This window comes from Muntiacus reevesi, chromosome 1, assembly GCF_963930625.1.
Source record: "Muntiacus reevesi chromosome 1, mMunRee1.1, whole genome shotgun sequence".
In the NCBI taxonomy this organism is placed as follows: Eukaryota; Metazoa; Chordata; class Mammalia; order Artiodactyla; family Cervidae; genus Muntiacus; species Muntiacus reevesi.
In genome coordinates this window covers 45,046,780-45,065,384 of record NC_089249.1, presented here as the reverse complement: position 1 = coordinate 45,065,384, position 18,605 = coordinate 45,046,780, and the positions used below count along the sequence as shown (strand labels likewise).

The window sequence follows — 18,605 nt, the reverse complement described above, 5'->3', positions numbered from 1 at the left end:
TCTAATGAGATGGATGAAACTGGAGCCCATTATACAGAGTGAAGTAAGCCAGAAAGATAAAGAACATTACAGCATACTAACACATATATATGGAATTTAGAAAGATGGTAACCATGGCCCTATATGCAGGGCAGAAGAAGAGACGCAGAAGTACAGAACAGACTTTTGAACTCTGTGGGAGAAGGTGAGGTTGGGATGTTTCGAAAGAACCGCATGTATATTATCTGTGGTGAAACAGACCACCAGCCCAGGTGGGTTGCATGAGTCAAGTGCTCAGGCCTGGTGGGCTGGGAAGACCCAGAGGAATCGGGTGGAGAGGGAGGTGGGATGGGGGCCGGGATGGGGAATACGTGTAACTCTGATTCAACTCTGGCTGATTCATATCAATGTATGACAAAATCCACTGAAAAAAAAAAAAAAAAAACTTAGAAAATGAATTAGTAAAAAAAAATTGAAGTAATAAAACTAAAACCATATGAAATTGAATTTCTTAAGCAGGGTTAACATAGGCAGGATTTAATTATTAAGAGGCCATTAAGTTCAGTTCAGTTACTCAGTCGTGTCTGACTCTTTGTGACCCCATGAATTGCAGCACTCCAGGTCTCCCTGTCCATCACCAACTCCCAGAGTCTACTCAAACTCATGTCCATTGAGTCGGTGATGCCATCCAACCATCTCATCCTCTGTCATCCCCTTCTCTTCCTGCCCCCAATCCCTCCAGGCATCAGAGTCTTTTCCACTGAGTCAACTCTTCACATCAGCTGGCCAAAGTATTGGAGTTTCAGCTTCAGCATCAGTCCTTCCAATGAACACCCAGGACTGATTTCCTTCAGGATGGACTGGTTGGATCTCTTTGCAGTCCAAGGGACTCTCAAGAGTCTTCTACAACACCACTGTTCAAAAGCATCAATTCTTCGGTGCTCAGCTTTCCTCACAGTCCAACTCTCACATCCATACATGACCACTGGAAAAACCATAGCCTTGACTAGATGGACCTTTATTGGCAAAGTAATGTTTCTGCTTTTTAATATGCTATCTAGGTTGGTCATAACTTTCCTTCCAAGGAGTAAGCGTCTTTTAAGTTCATGGCTGCAGTCACCATCTGCAGTGATTTGGGAGCCCGAAAAAAAAAGTCTGACACTGTTTCCACTGTCTCCCCATCTATTTCTCATGAAGTGATGGGACCAGATGCCATGATGTTTGTTTTCTGAATGTTGAGCTTTAAGCCAACTTTTTCACTCTCCTCTTTCACTTTCATCAAGAGGCTTTTTAGTTCATCTTCACTTTCTGCCATAAGGGTGGTGTCATCTGTATATCTGAGGTTATTGATATTTCTCCCGGCAATCTTGATTCCAGCTTGTGCTTCCTCCAGTCCAGCATTTCTCATGATGTACTCTGCATAGAAGTTAAATAAGCAGGGTGACAATATACAGCCTTGACGTACTCCTTTCCTATTTGGAACCAGTCTGCTGTTCCATGTCCAGTTCTATTGCTTCCTGACCTGCATACAGGTTTCTCAAGAGGCAGGTCGGGTGGTCTGGTATTCCCATCTCTTGAAGAATTTTCCACAGTTTATTGTGATTCACACAGTCGAAGGCTTTGGTGTAGTCAGTAAAGCAGAAATAGATGTTTTCCTGGAACTCTCTTGCTTTTTCGATGATCCAGCGGATGTTGGCAATTTGATCTCTGGTTCCTCTGCCTTTTCTAAAACCAGCTTGAACATCTAGAAGTTCACGGTTCACGTATTGCTGAAGTCTGGCTTGGAGAATTTTGAGCATTACTTAACTAGCATGTGAGATGATTGCAATTGTGCAGTAGTTTGAGCATTCTTTGGGATTGCCTTTCTTCGGGATTGGAATGAAAACGGACCTTTTCCTGTCCTGTGGCCACTGCTGTTTTCCAAATTTGCTGGCATACTGAGTGCAGCACTTTCACAGCATCATCTTTCAGGATTTGAAATAGCTCAACTGGAATTCCATCACATCCGCTAGCTTGGTTCATAGTGATGCTTTCTAAGGCCCACCTGACTTCACATAACAAATGGTTAAACACTAGAGTGCTTAAATTTAACAGTTTCCCAGAAATCCAAGACAAATGGAAAAACAACCATTTACACAGCTATCATCAAATAAAATAAAGTATGCTTTATCTTACAGAGAGAGACACTTCCTTCTCCTCATTTCACTTCTCAAGATGCATAATATATTATGTAGGATTTTGGAGAAGAACATGGCAACCCACTCCAGTACTCTTGCCTGAAAACTCATGGGAGGAGCCTGGTAGGCTGCAGTCCATGGGGTCGCTAAGAGTCGGACGCGGCTGAGCGCCTTCACTTTCACTTTTCACTTTCATGCATTGGAGAAGGAAATGGCAACCCACTCCAGTGTTCTTGCCTGGAGAATCCCAGGGACAGAGGAGCTTGGTGGGTTGCCATCTATGGGGTCACACAGAGTTGAACATGACTGAAGCGACTTAGCAGCAGCAGCAGCAGCAGCAGCATGTAGGATTTAAATTCTATTAGTGAAAGTTAAAGTCTCTCAGTCATGTCTGACTCTCTGTGACCCCATGGACTATACAGTTCGTGAAATTCTCCAGGCCAGAATATTGAGAGGGTAGCTTTTCCCTTCTCTAGGAGATTTTCCCAACCCAGGGGTCAAACCTAGGTCTCCCGCATTGCAGGCAGATTCTTTACCAGCTGAGCCACAAGGGAAGCAGGAACTAATTTTGAAGAAATTTCCTCATGAGGAAATTGGGTTTTTGATATGCTATTGGGAACAAACTTACCTGCTCTAGAAAAAACACTATAATGTTCAGTCCCATAAAAATCCATGATAAATGGAAAATTAGAGGGACTGTTCCATATTTGAGTACCTGAAATCAATTTTTTTTAAGCAATAAAACAATTTAGTAAGAGAGATTTTTCTCTAGATAAGAGATTTTATGGACCCAAGGAGAATCTATGGTGAGCAGGGTTTAGAGTGATATGTCTTTATTATGGCCTTGGTTGTCTCATGCTGCTGGGAAAATGGATAGACTAGAAAAAGAAGCTTTCATTTAGTGATAGAGTTAGTAGAAATTTAATAATAGATGAATTTGAAATTCAAAGAATTGCAAGATTTTAAGCACAGTCTAAAAGTTATGATTAATTATAAAGGTCTTTTTAATCCAGCCTTTTATGATTATTTCAACAAAGCTAGTGAATAGTAAAGTTAGGTGATTAAATAAAAATCAATCTTCATTTGGAAAATTCTGAAGAATGTTGAAGTGCAATGCTGGCTTTATGTTGTGTTGAACTGCATAAATAAAAAGAGATAAAGGGCCACTAGAGAAACAGAGTGAAAAGAGACCCTTCTTGGCATAGTAGTTTATCTTAAGCAAGTTGAGACTTTTTTTTTTTTTTTGGCTAGCAATTTTTTTACTTTATGAAATAAAGAAATAGTACTGAATTCTAAGTTCCTCCATTAGAATTTTTAATGAAGAATGGGATTTGTTCAAACACACAAGCAGAAGAGTGCACAAAAATGTAGCATCTTGAGGGCAATGGCCATGTTTTATTAATGTTTTTATGCAAAGCTCCTATTATGAGCTATATCAAGATAGGAAGATAGACTCTCTTGAAATATAGTTTTGATGGGGAAACTCTTTTTCCAAAAAATTTAACAGTTGTAAATCATAAAGAAATATCTTAACCTTCATTTATGAATTAGTTTAAAAATATGCATTGCATACCCACTGTGTGCCAGGTACTAATGTGAGAAATGATGTGTCAAAAATAAAAGACAGATATGTTCTAATCTTTATGATACATATTCTTTATTTTTCTTGAAAATATTCACTCACCTTGGATGAATGGACTTTGATCTTTCCAAATATACTTTTGTTAATAAAAATTGCTTTAGTGAACTGATAGCCTATAATTCAAATGAACAGAAAAAAAGGGAAGCTACTTATGAGATTTAGCCTGGGGACATGTAACAAAGAGACTAAACATACGTATCTTTGGTAATAGAGTATTTCTTGAAAAGTTAATTAACAGATATCAATGGATATTTATGATTCAAGAAAATCCAGAAGTAAAGTATGGTCTAAAATAGAGAGGCAGGAATACAAGTGAGAGACATGAAGATGGTGTATTACTGGCATTTAAGATAGAAGAGGCCATAAACCAAGGAATGCAGGAGGTCTTTAAAAGCTGGAAAAGGTGAGGAAACAGGCAATCCTCTAGAGTTCCAGAAGGAATTTAATTCTGCTGACACCTTGATGTTAGCCCAGTAAGACTTCTATCTACAGAACTACAAGATAGTAAATTTGTGTGGTTTTTAGCCAACACGTTTCCTACAGAAGCAATAAGAAACTAATACAAAATCATACAGAGTAAAATTTTTCTTTGGTGATTGTTTTCATTTTTCAATTATTTTCTGTATTACAAAAATTTAATAATAAAATGAATATATTTTACTTTAGAAATAAAATTTAAAATATAGAAACATTTTAAAAATGATTTTAAAAAGTACTAAAATGAACCTAGTATTCTTATTTTTAAAATCAGCTTCCCCATCTTTGGTTGATGTAAGAAAGCTGGTAGCCATTTGCTGTGATGTAAGAAATAGCTAAAGTGTTTAGGGCAATTTAAGAGAAAAAAAAAATAGGAAATCCTGAAAATACTTACACGCTCTTTGTTTAATGGATAACACATGGGTTCCTGATTGAGCAATGCCTCCTCTTGCTTTGATCTGAAGACAGAGGGAAATACGTTTATTATCATTCAACCCAAAAGTTACTTTTGTTTACTAAATTTCTCTTCCAATATTTTCCAATATGTGTAGTTTAAGTAATAAACTTCAAACAATATACTTTAAATAACACATGTAATTTTACAATGTTTTAGAATTTTCTTACTATTTACTACTTATCTTGGATATTAATATTTTAAATTTACATATTTTTTTCAACATATATTTTTAGCATCTATTATATGCAAAGCAATATATAGTGAAGGGAGGTATAAAATATATGTAAGTATTATCTATTGCTGCCTTTATTTTAAAAAACAGCAAAAAATTAAAAGTATTTACACTCTCCATGTGTCTGGTACTGAACTAAATAATTTTAAGATTTTTCTTTAATTCTGGCAATAACTCTAGTTGTTGTTGTTCAGTTGCTCAGTTGTATCTGACTATTTGCAACCCCATGGACTGCAGCACTCCAGGCTTCCCTGTCCTTCACCATCTCACAGAGCTTACTCAAACTCATGTCCATTAAGTCGATGATGCCATCCAATCATCTCATCCTCTGTTGCCCTCTTCTTCTCCTGCCCTCAATCTTTCCCAGCATCAAGATCTTTTCCAGTGAGTCAGCTCTTTGCATCAGGTGGCCAAAGTGTTGGAGCCTCAGCTTCAGCATCAATCTTTCCAATAAATATTCAGGGTTGATTTCCTTTAGAACTGACCAATTTGATCTCCATGCTGTCCAAAGGACTTTCAAGAGTCTTCTCTAGCACCACACCTTGAAGGCATTAATTCTATGGTGCTTAGCCTTCTTTATGGTCCACCTCTCAAATCTGTATATGACTAGTGGAAAAACCACAGCTTTGACTATATGCACCTTTGTAGGCAAAGTGATGTCTCTGCTTTTTAGTACACTGTCTAGGTTTGTCATAGCTTTTCTTCCAGGAGCAAGTGTTTTTTAATTTCATGGTTGCAGTCACCATCTGCTGTGATTTTGGAGTCCAAGAAAATAAAGCCTGTCACTGTTTCCATTATTTACCCATCTATTTGCCATGAAGTGATGGGATTGGATGTCATGATTTTAGTTTTTTGAATGTTGAGTTTTAAGCCAGCTTTTTAACTCCTCTTTCACCTTCATCAACAGGCTCTTTAGTTCCTCTTTGCTTTATTCCATTAGGGTGGTGTCATATCTGAGGTTGTTGATATTTCTCTCAACAATCTTGATTCCAGCTTGTACTTCATCCAGCCTGGCATTTCACCTGATGCACTCTGCATAGAAGTTAAATGAGCAGGGTGACAATATACAGCCTTGACATACTCTTTTCCCAGTTTTGAACCAGTCCATTTTTTTATGTCTGGTTCTAACTGTTGCTTCTTGACCTGCATACAGGTTTCTCAGGAGGCAGATAAGCTGATCTTGTATTCCCATCTCTTTCAGAATTTTCCACAGTTTGTTGTGGAAAACTGTCAAAGGCTTCAGTGTAGTCAATGAAGCATAAGTATTCGAGAAAATTAGATACACCAAGGTAGTATTTCATGCAAAGATGGGCACAATAAAGGAAAGAAATGGTGTGGATCTAACAGAAGCAGAGGATGTTAAGAAGAGGTGGCAAGAATATACAGAAAGTGAAAGGAAAGGAAAGTGAAGTTGCTCAGTCATGTCCGACTCTTTGCAACCCCATGGTCTGTAGCATACAAGACTCCTGTGTCCATGGGATTTTCCAGGCAAGGGTACTGGAGTGGGTTGCCATTTCCTTCTCCAGAGGATCTTCCCAACCCAGGGATCGAACCCAGATCTCTCACATTGCAGGCAGATGTTTTACTATCTGAGCCACCAAGGAAGCCTCTAGAATATACAGAAGAACTGTATAAAAAAGGACTTTAGTTTAGTTCAGTCGCTCAGTCGTGTCTGACTCTTTGCGACCTCATGAACTGCAGCACGCCAGGCCTCCCTGTCCATCACCAACTCCCGGAATTTACCCACACTCTTGTCCGTCGAGTCAGTGATGCCATCCAACCATCTCATCCTCTGTCGTCCCCATTTCCTCCTGCCTGACCCGGATAACGATGGTGGTGTAATCACTCACCTAGAGCCAGACAACCTGGAGTGTGAAGTCAAGTGGGCCTTAGGAAGCGTTACTATGAACAAAGCTAGTGGAGGTGATGAAATTCCAGCTGAGCTATTTCAAATCCAAAATATAATGCTGTGAAAGTGCTGCACGAAATATGCCAGCAAATTTGGAAAACTTAGCAGTGGCCACAGAACTGGAAAAGGTCAGTTTTCATTCTAATCCCAAGAAAGGCAATGCCAAAGAATGTTCAAACTACACTGCACAATTGCACTCATTACACATGCTAGCAAGGTTATTCTCAAAATCCTCAAGCAAGGCTTCGGCAGTATGTGAACCGAGAACTTCCAGATATTCAAGCTGGATTTAGAAAGGGCAAAGGAACCAGAGATCAAATTGCCAACATCCACTGGATCATTGAAAAAGCAAAGAGAATTCCAGAAATACATTTACTGCTTCATTGACTGCTTCAACGCCTCTGATTGTGTGGATCACAACAATAATTCTATGAAGTAAGCATAAATACTATCTTCAGTATTCAGGTGAGATGATTGACTTTATTCTTTACAGATGAGATTAAGTAAATTACCCGAGGTTACATTAACTAGGAAGCAATAAAACTAGGATTCTAACTTGCTACCAATTATTTTACTTTTTTTAGAATTAAAAAAATACTATATATAGTTAATGTTCCTATACAGAATTTTCTACACATAAGGTTTTTTTTTGTGCATAAGACTTAGCTGGGTAACTACCAGTTTTGTATATTTATAATTTTTGGACATAAGTAGGTATACTGACCTCAAAAGTATCATACCAATTTATAATATGCCTGTCGATGTACTTTTCCCTATAGTCACACACACAAGTTCTTAAAATTGTAAATTATTTAGAACTTTTATAGGAGTACAAGTCTACTGCTTTATTTTTAGAATTTTCACTTCTCCAATTAATGTAAAATTCAGCTTTTCCCCTAAATATTAAGTATACATTTTATTTCCTATTGACTGTTTTGATTTTTATCCTTTGTCTATTGATCTACTGAGTTCTAAGAAAAAACATTCTTTTTGACTAATATGTCGCCTAAGCTCTTTCCTCTCCTGTTCAATAATTTTCTAATGGAACTCAGAAAAAAATGAAAAATACTTAAAGTTTCAGGGGAGACTAGAATATGAATGAAAAAGCATTAATTTGTTAGGACGCAACTTCTTTTCACTCATAAACACAGAAACAAATTAAAATGATATAAAGGGTATTATTTAGATACAAATTCTATTTTTTAGTTGGAACTTCCCTGGTGGCTCAGTGGAAAAGAAACTACCTGCAGTGCAGGAGACCTGGGTTCAATCCTGAATTAGGAAGATCCCCTGGAGAAAGACATGGCAACCTATTCCATTATTCTTACCTGGGAAATACCAGTCACAAAGAGTCAGACATGACCTAACAACTAAACAGCAATTTTTTTAGGGTTTATATAATCAGAAAGCTACAGTGGCTTTTAGTCTTACCAAATAATAAAAGGTTAATTCCCTTTCATCTGTCAGAATCTGTCCATTCAGGATGTAGTGCACCCGAATCTCCAGTGTTTGCCCACAGGTCACAGTACCAGCCACAGGTTCAAACTGAATGTAACTCTTGCTAGGGGAGAAAATATGTCTTGCAGTGTGCGTTGCTGGTAAGTGAAATTCTTCAAGCCACCTGCTATCAAAACAGTGGCTATTCTGTTTGTAAATGACCTAATGGATAGAATAAAGGTCTTAAGTAAGTTATTTTTATCAACATTATATATATATATATATATATATATATATATACTCACACACATACATACATATATATATATGTCACTCTGTAATTTGCTGAAGATTTTTTAAGACCCATGCTTACTTATTTCATTATAGGCTGCCTTCTGAAATAAAACATAATCTATAAACAACTTCCTTTAAGTTTATTTAAAGTTACACTATATGAATTTAGGCACATTGACTCATAATCAAGATCAATAACTTTTTCTTAATACCCTTATGGTTGTACATTGCATAAGGACATTAGAATATTTCACGCAAAATGAAAACAGTGGTTTACCAAAGAAACAATTAAAATCTAGTTTGTAATAAAGCTATAAAAATGTTGGATTTTCAAGGGACTATTAAGATGGTTTAATAAATGCCTCCTGAAACTAGATCATCGTCATAAAGTCTAAAGTGAAAGCTTTCTGACAGAGAATTTTTTGTTTCTTATTTTGTATTTAGATTTCCACTTACCCCAACTGAAATGAAAGAAGATGTGAAGTTACTGGTATCAATGGAAATGTTCACCAAACCATGCTCATTTGTAGTAAATCTGGCATTATATGTAACTGTATCCACATCGACCACTACAGTCTCATTGGGGATTGGCTGATCCTTGTAATCGACTAGAAGAACCTAGAAGTAGGAAAGAGAAATAAGGAAGTGAAAGTTGATTTCAGGTGTTATATAGCAATAACATTTTCCACTCTGTTGTGTTCACTTCTTGACACTTTGGCCATTGTCACTTAATGAAGATCTTAGAATATAAAAGTAAGATTTGTTTTCTGGGCTCTAGTATTTTTCTTTTTGACATTTCTGTTTAGATAACTTATAAGTATTTAATTGAGAACTGTCAATAGTAGATTCATGGTGTTGCCTTCCCCAATTTTCTTCATCTTTGTTGTTCTCTATCTCACTATATAAGGCTTCTTTTTGTTTTGATTGTCATTGTTTAGTTGTTCAGTTGTGTCTGACTCTTTGAGACCCCATGGACTGTAACCTGTCAGGCTCCTCTGTCCATGGGATCTCCTGCAGTGGGTTGCCATTTCCTTCTCCAGGGAATTTTCCTGACTCAGGGATCAAACCTATGTCTCCTGCTTGGCAGGTAGATTCTTTACTGCTGACCCACCAGTGAAGTCCTATATAAGGTATTTACCTTTTAAGTTTTTATAATTTCTTCACTAACTCTAAATAAATGTTCATTTCTATAATAAATTTTGCTTTTGTATAATAAAATAATTTTGATTCATTTAAAAGATAAGTTTTGATATAAAGATTGGTTTTCCTAGAAGTCACATGCCCCCAATTATGGTTATACTGAAAAGAAACTTTACCTGCCCAAAGAAAGGAAGCCCACGTCTGTAATGTGAATCCACTTTCGTAAATTTCAGTTTGCTTAAGGTGTTTGTGATTTCACTTGATCCATGTCCAGTTAATTCCAATCCTGAAGAATAATTCAGAGAAGTTGAACTGTTCTATTCGCCTCACCTCCTACCCCATTCCAGCTTCACTCCATTATAGCAAAAAAAATCCATATACTCTTATTCTTTCATTGACATCTATAATTCCTCAATTCCATGGTTTCACAAATATCCTGCTTGTTCCATCCATGTTCTTGAGGAGTTTTTCTCCTCATTTCCTCAGAGATCTTGCTATATCTTGCTCCTCTCCAGCAACCGTTTGGGAACAACTTGATTCTTCACATTGGGCTAAAAATACTCTTAAATTTCTGTCACAAACCCCTTCCCCAGCAAAAGCCTTCTTTTCAGCACATGGTGAAAAATATAGCCAATACCCAGGGCTTTTTCATTCAGTGACGTGTGATCTGTATTTTATCTCCATTATCTAAAGCCCTCCTCTGTCACAAGAAACTACTTTTTCATTTCCCCCCACTCTAACCCTATGTGTGCTCAATCGCTTAGTCATGTCCAACTCTTGGTGATCCCATGGGCTGTAGCCCGCCAGGCTCCTCTGTCCTTGGGATTCTCCAAGCAAGAATACTAGAGTGGGTTGCCATTTCCTTCTCTAACCCCTTGTCTTCTAGTTTTATTCTGCTTATTTATCTAATCTTCTGCCTGTAGTTGTTTCAGTTTTTGAGCCCCTCCTTGTCCACCTCTAGCCTCAATTTAGTGATGATAATGAACTTATTTTCAGAACACTTGCTTTTTCTCTTAGGAGGATCTGAATACAGTAAGAATGGTTTCAGAATTACATTTCGGGTCCTGATTTTGCTCAGACTTTTATTTTGAAATTGTCCATTGAGTGAATCAATTGACATTTTGATATTCCAAGCTATGATGAATTGTCTTAGACAAATCCTCATCACCATAATTCTTTCTCATCTTTTCCTTATCTTGGTTAATGACATTTCATTTCCCTGCAGACCTCCAAATTGCAGTCTTTGGGGTCATTTTGGATAGTATTCTGATTTAACACATTGTAACATGTTTTTCATCTAGCCTGTCCTCTTCATGCCTGCTAAAATTAACTTTTTTTTTCTGTTTTTATATTTTTTTAATTGAAATGACAATAAAAAAATAAAGAACAGTGACTATTTTAATCAAACTTTAACTTTACAAATATAAAAATATAACCAAAGCCCTCTTTTGTGTTGTATAATTATAATATATGCTATGCTCTTTTCTCTGAGTAGTCTAAGTAGTGTATATTCTATATAAAACTACTAAATGGCAACTGGAAAATATTCAACAGCTTGAGGGAATAAACTAAAAAGTTTTACTCAAATGTTTTAAATCACATTTAGGATTGACATCCCTTTGAAGAAAAGTGAAATTTGTGTTCTTTTCTATGTGATGAAAATTTGTGATTTTTAAAAAGTGGATAATATTCAAAATAGCATTATGATAATTCTGGGTATGAACTCATACTTTTAATAGCATTAATAGATTTTTTTTACTTTTTATCATTGCCTTACCTTGTAATTAGCATTGTATGTATGTTGCTATTTTTTTTATATTTAAGGGTTCTGTTAAGTTAGCATTTTATTTGGAATTGGCAATTATTTTATTTATTTATATGAATAGTTTTTTGGAATTAAAACATAGTTTATTTGGTCATTCTTCTTAAATATAGCTGAAGATATCCAATGCTTTCATAATAAAGTCTAACCTCTCTAGTATACAATTGACTTTTCTAAACACCTTAGCACCAGCCTACTTTAAAGATTCCTTTGGGACTGAAGACATTTGTTTTATGCATATTATGCTTTTCTGGTGCATTATTGTTTCAAAATACAATCCATTCTATTCAGATCTGCTCAAATGCTACCTTTTAGAAGTTTTTTTTGGTCTATATTAGAATAAACTCTCTCTCTTCACACTCATTGTGCTCTTATTTTTTTAACACTTCCTGTGAAAATTTCATGGTGCGTGCTAAGTCGCTTCAGTCATGTCTGACTCCTTGTGACCCTATGGACCATAGCCTGCCAAGTTCCTCTGTTGATGGGATTCTCCAGGCAAGAGTGCTGGAGTGGGTTGTCATGCCCTCCTCCAGGGGATCTTCCCCACCCAGGGATCAAAGCTGCATCGCTTGCATTGGCAGGCAGTTTCTTTATCATTAGTGCTACCCGGGAAGCCTCCAAATTTTATTATGGCTATATATAATACATAGATACATATATACATAGCCATTTATATGTATAATTTCTTTCTAGATTCCTAATTCCTTGAGGGCAGAGACCATATCACTAACACAGTCCCCAGAAACTAGAAAGTATTTTACATGGATTGAATGTTTGATAAATGTTTGATAAATAAATAAATTAATTAATATACATTTAATAATAATACAAACCTGTTCCCTCCTCTCTGACCTTGGCTTCCACTTGCAATGTATTCTCATATCCTTTTTGTCTCAGCTGAAATGATTTAGCATTTACTAGTTGTGTGAAACAACCTTCATCATCTGCCTGAAAAGAAAGAAAGAGAAGTCCTGGGTCCTCTGATTTGTGATTTAAAAAAGTCAGTTATCAACCAGTGACGATTTTGTGCTGGCCACAGAAGAAAATTTTACAAATGTTTTGTTCACCTTTTGGGTGCTTATCTTTTCCCCCAGGCGATACAAAATTTGTTTATTAATCATTGCATCAATCATTGCCAACCTTAGCTTTCTCCCCTCGCTTCTGAAAGTCTATCCCATTTCTGTCATGTTAAACTTTCCTTCCTAGGTGGCGCTAGTGGTAAAGAACCTGCCTGCCAATGCAGGAGACACAGGAAATGCAGGTTCGATTCCTGGGTTGGTAGGATCCCCTGGAGGAGGTCATGGTAACCCGCTCCGATATTCTTGCCTGGGAAAGCCCTTGGACAGAGGAGCCTGGTTGGCTGTAGTCCATAGCGTTGGAAAGAGTTGGACACGACTAATGCAACGTAACTCAGTGTTTCCCGGCATGCCATGGTATTTTGTAATTTTATCTCTTTGTGTATGTTGTTCCTTAAATATCTTTTCTTGCTTTCTCTCTCATTGTGGCCAACAGTTACAGCTCTTCTAAACTCAACTCAGACATAACATGTTCTAAGAAGCCTCTGTAATGATCTCCACCTAAATAGTGACTGTAGTTGTTCAGTGGCTCAGTTATGTCCGACTCTTTGGTCATCCCATAGACTGTAGACCACCAGTCTTCTCTGTCCATGGGATTCTCCAGGCAAGAATACCGGGTTGCCATTTCCTTCTCCAGGGGATCTTCCTGACCCAGGATCGAACCCACATCTCCTGCATTGCAGGCAGATTCTTTATTGCTGAGTCATCCGGGAAGCCCAAATATTGACTAGGGACTGTTAATTGTGTTTTCTTGATATCTAGGACATTAATGAAAGCACATATATTTACTGACTGCTGCTGCTGCTAAGTCGCTTCAGTCATGTTCGACTCTGTGCGACCCCATAGACGGCAGCCCAGCAGGCTTCTCGTCCCTGGGATTCTCCAGGCAAGGACACTGGAGTGGGTCGCCATTTCCTTCTCCAAAGCATGAAAGTGAAAAGTGAAAGTGAAGTTGCTCAGTCGTGTCCAACTCTTAGCGACTCAATGGACTGCAGCCTGCCAGGCTCCTCCTTCCATGGGAGTTTCCAGGCAAGAGTACTGGAGTGGGTTGCCATTGCCTTCTCCATTTATTGACTAGATGAATCATTATAGAAATTAGATTTCTAAACTAAACGTTGGATTCCATATTATAATAAAGATTTGCTTTCATTTTTGTACTTGTTTGCATGAAAATATTTATTGCATAGTATAATTTAGTCACAGTTTGGGCTTCCCTGGTGGGTCAGACGGTAAATAGTCTTGCCTGCAATGCAGGAGACCAAGGTTTGATCCCTGGGTCCAGAAGATTCCCTGGAGAAGGGAATGGTTACCCATTCCAGTATTCTTGCCTGGAAATATTTATTGCACAAGTTTAATTCATTTAATTTACTTATATACAGATGTCATGACCCATTTGAAAATGAAAATGAATCTTAGTCTCCCTGATTTGATTAAGATTTTGACAGCTAGGTTTCTCTCATGTTTATCTTGCTTATCAGTATTCATCTTAACCTTCATCATCATGTTCACCACCTTAGCCTTTCATTCTGCAACTTAGATAGCTTGTTCTTCCACACCTGACGATGTCTGCTCACACTGCCTCACCTTGACCTTTTGTGTACTCTTCCTCCAAAATCAGTAACTCATACATTTCATTTCTTAATACAACATGTCCTGCTACTGTTTCCCTTACATCTTCTCTGATGTAATCGAGGACTCCCGTCCATCTTTTCTCTTGGTCCCCCTACTCTTCAACCTGATGCTGATCTCATAGACTCCCACATGCAGGATAGATTCCATAGTGTCACTTGATTCTCCCACTGGCCCAATTCTTAACATTTGCCATATTTTCCTTCTGTTTTCTGTTTGATTAAAGCCAGCTTTGGAGATTTCCACATCCTTTTAGGCCTGGACACCTGGCATTTTGATTGCTGTCAGAAGGAAATTGCAAAACTGGCCAAATAAATACTATTGTAAATCCACGAGGCCTATCTTCAAGTGGGTTCTGATTATTGCCAGGCAATCTTAAAATATTTCCCTTATTCCACAGTCTTCCTAGGTGACTAATTCTAACACTACTCTCACGTCACATTGTACTATGTTGCATTGTATTGTGCTCTTCATTGTATTACCAGTCACAAGAAAGCAAGATCTGGTGTTAGTGTCCTGGGGAGAATGGTTTCCATATACCTGTTGACTGAATTCTTCACAGATGCTTTGTGGATATTTTCCATGGCAGAGAGAACTGTATTGTATATATTTTCTGCACACATTAATCGTCACCAGGCCATGGACAGGCTTTCCATATGTGTATCTGTAACAATAAAGTGGTCATACAAAAAGATATTTAACATAAATAACTCACATTTCCTACACATGATTTGATCCATTCATCTTACTCATCTACAGCAATTGCATTTCCTTTCATAGCATTAGCACTTTAGAAGTATTTATTCTGAAACTGTCTTATCTACACCTCTAAAAGAAAATATTTATGAGTACTGAATTGTTTTTTGAACCACCTCCAAATGGAAAAGTAACAATGCGATTTTTCTCAGATCTTGCCTTCCTCTCAGTTGAGGTTTGACTATAAAACTGCCTATTTCCTTCTTTCTCTGCTGTCGTATTCTCTAAGTTATGATTCTAGCTTTGTCAACACCTCCAAAGTCATTTTAGGGAAAAGAAATTAGGGAAACATAGAGAGTGTATTTCTTTTGTTTGTTTGCTGGTTTTATTTTTTAAGATTTTGTTGTTGTTGTTGTGGACCTAAAAAAAAAAATCTTTCCTGAATTTGTTACAATATTGCTTCTGCTTTATGTTTGTTTTTTTGGCAGCAAAACATGAGAGATCTTAGCTCCCTAACCAGGGATTGACTCTGCACCCCCTGCCCTGGAAGGCAAACTTTTAGTCACTGGACCATCAAGGAAGTCCCAAGAGTGTATTTCTAAGTCCTCCCTAACTTATATATGTTTTAAGAGGATAAGTGAGGAATTAAATGGGAAAGCACTAACTACAGAACAAAAATATTATAAATGAACTGTATCATGATGGTTGGATTCTGCCAAATCTGATGGAAGGATGTGATGTATAGCCTGAATATTTATGTCACCCTGAAATTCATGCTGAAATTCTAAACCCCAAAGGATGATAGTTTAGGAGGTGAGGGCTTTGGGAGGAGGGCAAAGTTCTCAATGGGTGAGTGCCTTCATAAAAGAGGCTCCAGAGAGATCTCTTGTCCCTCTTTCCATGTGAGGACATAAGAAGATGCTCTGAACCAGAAAGAGGACCTTCACCAGAATGTGACCACGCAGGCACCTTGATCTTGGATTTCCCAGCCTCTGGGACTGTGAACGGGAGGAGAAGGGGATGACAGAGGACGAGGTGGTTGGATGGCATCACTGACTCAATGGACATGAGTTTGAGCAAGCTCCGGGAGATGGTGAAGGACAGGGAAGCCTGGCGTGCTGCAGTCCATTGGGACACAAAGAATCAGACACAACTGAGCAACAGAACAACAACAGAACTGTGAACAATACATTTCTGTTGTTAATAAGCTCCTCAGTCTGTGGTATTTTGTTACAATGGCCTGAACAGACTAAGGCGTGAACTCAGTCTAGCTTTCTGGACCACCTCCATGGACATTCCCTGAGACATGCAGGGAGATTTAGAGTACTGCATCCTTCCTTAGATTTAGAGGTGGGGCCAAGGAATCTACATTTGAACTAAGCACCTCCATAGATTCTGTTGCGTGCTTAGATTTGAGACCCTGTCCAAACTGTGAAGTAGGTAAAGTTTGGTCTCAGAAACCCCAAGCTTCCTCTTTTTAGTGTCTCCTCCCCCTCAAATTTCTATAAGTGCTGATAAAGTAATAAATTATTTACTAAATTTAGTCACTTTGTTGAATCTTATCTTTAAATCTGAAGCAAAAGGCTTTCTCCCTAATGAAAAAATGCAAAGCATCAGAGCTGGTGAGAAAGAGGAAAACACACATTTTTCATGTTGTTTTTAAAAGCAAGCAGTAAATCCAACCTCCTTGATGTATCTAGAGGGGACTTTATTGCCCAAAGGCAATCAGGGAAGAAATAGATAGCATGCATTTTTGTTTATTTCTTTTTTAAAATTTCATTTTATTAAACCAGAACAGAGTTGTTTTACAATATTGTGTTAGTTTCTGCTGTATAACAAAGTGAGTCAGCTCTACAGAAACACATATCCCCTTTTTTTTGGATTTCCTTACCATTTAGGTTACCACAGAGCAGTGAGGAGAGTTCCCTGCACTATACCATATGTTCTCGTTAGTTATTTATTTTCTGCATAGTATCAGTAGTGTATACATGTCAATCCCAGTTTCCCAATTCATCCCACACCCCTTTCCCCTTTTGGTGTCCCTGCCATTTGTTCTCTATGTCTGTATCTCTATTTCTACTTTGCAAAAGAGTTAAATGACATGCATTTTTAATTCTATATTAATGTATCCAGCATTTAAGATAGAGGGTCTGCTTAATTTCTTTCTAGCTTTCCAAAATTTAAAAAATTGGGGACAATATAAAATTGGAGATAATAAGACATGGAATAACATGGAAGCTATGAGCATGGGCTCCAGAATTAGATGGTTTGGGTTCACTTTAGCCCAGTGTCTGGGATATAGAAATGCTTCATGCAGCTATATGTGTTGTTTTTTTTTTTTTGTTACTTGCTAAGGCAATATAGAATTATGGAGAAAGGTTCAGGGTCCAGAGTCAGACTGTTGGATTTAAATTCCAATCTGCCATTTATTGTCTGTAGGAACTTGAATAAGTTAGTTTATTCTTTATATGTTACAGTTTCCTCATTTGTAAAATGAGAATTATTATCCTTATCTCACAAGGTTAGTGTAAGAACAAAAACGCAAATAAGTGCAAGGCACTTTAAACATTGCCTGGCACATTTTAAATGCTCAGTTAATAATTTAACTAACAGTAGTAAACATGTTGCATGCTATCACCCCTGTTCCTTGGTCTAAGCGCAGACAAGTTGGAGAGACTCATTACTTCTTTAAAATATGTGGAAGGTCAGTAATCGTTTTGTGCAATACAAACAGGGTAGAAAAATAGAAATGAGATGAAAAAATGTAACTCACAAGCTGCAGACGGAAACCTCAAATTCATCCTCTAGGAAACTAATCTTCTTGGGCATTTTCACCTGGACCTCAAATTTGGGCAAAACTGTTGTCAACAAAAGGGTAAAAAAAAAACACAAATGTGAGAGCAGGCAGAAAGTCTTGCAAGAGTACTACTAATGATTCTATTACAGAATTTTGTAACAAAGAGTCACATGAAGTGATTTCAATTACAATAAGGAGCGGCAGGTCACTGTTGGCAAAAAGAAATGTCATTCATACCCATGGGCTGTTAGCACCATGGTAACTTAGGCTGGTATTATAGTTCCTAGACTCTCCTCAGAATTTGTCCAAGATTTCAAAGGTGGGAGGGAAATAGCTCCATTAGCCTCTGAAGGTCACCATGATTAGACATGGTCACAGGTGCAGAGGGGCCAGAAACTTTCAGGTTGTCCTTATTTTTTGCCCTGTCTGTTCTAGCTCTTCTTCCCAACTTCTAACCCTGCTGACTCATAAAGACCCTAGGCCCACCACCAGACACCTGGTTATAGAAATACCAAAGTGGGAGGAGGGAGAGCTAACATTCTCCCATGGATTCTTCTACCAGTTTCCCTCAGTGGCCCACTCTGGAATCTGAATGTGCCCTTGTAAGTTCTGATCTGTACATCCTCACCCTGGCTTCAGGAAGCCTGGCTAGTAATTTCCTCTGATCCACCAACTCCTGCTGCTGGATTCAGACTTTTCCAGTCTCTCCCACACAGTTGTATATAAGGTTAGTTGTTATAATTAATCCCTATTCTATAATTCTCATGGCAGTTCTGGTGAGAATGGAGAATCCTGTTTTTGTGATAAGTCTCCTATTCATGGCAAATAGATGGAGAAGAGT

The 18,605-nt window shown here is 37.7% G+C and overlaps 1 protein-coding gene across 1 annotated transcript in view; it reads right to left on the bottom strand.

Moving 5' to 3' along the window:
- LOC136167792 (pregnancy zone protein-like) overlaps positions 1-18,605 on the bottom strand; it is a 58,894-nt gene that overhangs the window by 33,402 nt on the left and 6,887 nt on the right. Inside the window, exons 7-13 of the mRNA XM_065935365.1 lie at positions 17,741-17,825; positions 14,812-14,935; positions 12,400-12,514; positions 9,921-10,030; positions 9,061-9,222; positions 8,305-8,532; positions 4,670-4,733 (exon numbers count right to left, since the gene is read on the bottom strand). Coding sequence (XP_065791437.1) covers positions 4,670-4,733; positions 8,305-8,532; positions 9,061-9,222; positions 9,921-10,030; positions 12,400-12,514; positions 14,812-14,935; positions 17,741-17,825 — 888 coding nt within the window. The remainder of the gene's footprint in view (positions 1-4,669; positions 4,734-8,304; positions 8,533-9,060; positions 9,223-9,920; positions 10,031-12,399; positions 12,515-14,811; positions 14,936-17,740; positions 17,826-18,605) is intronic.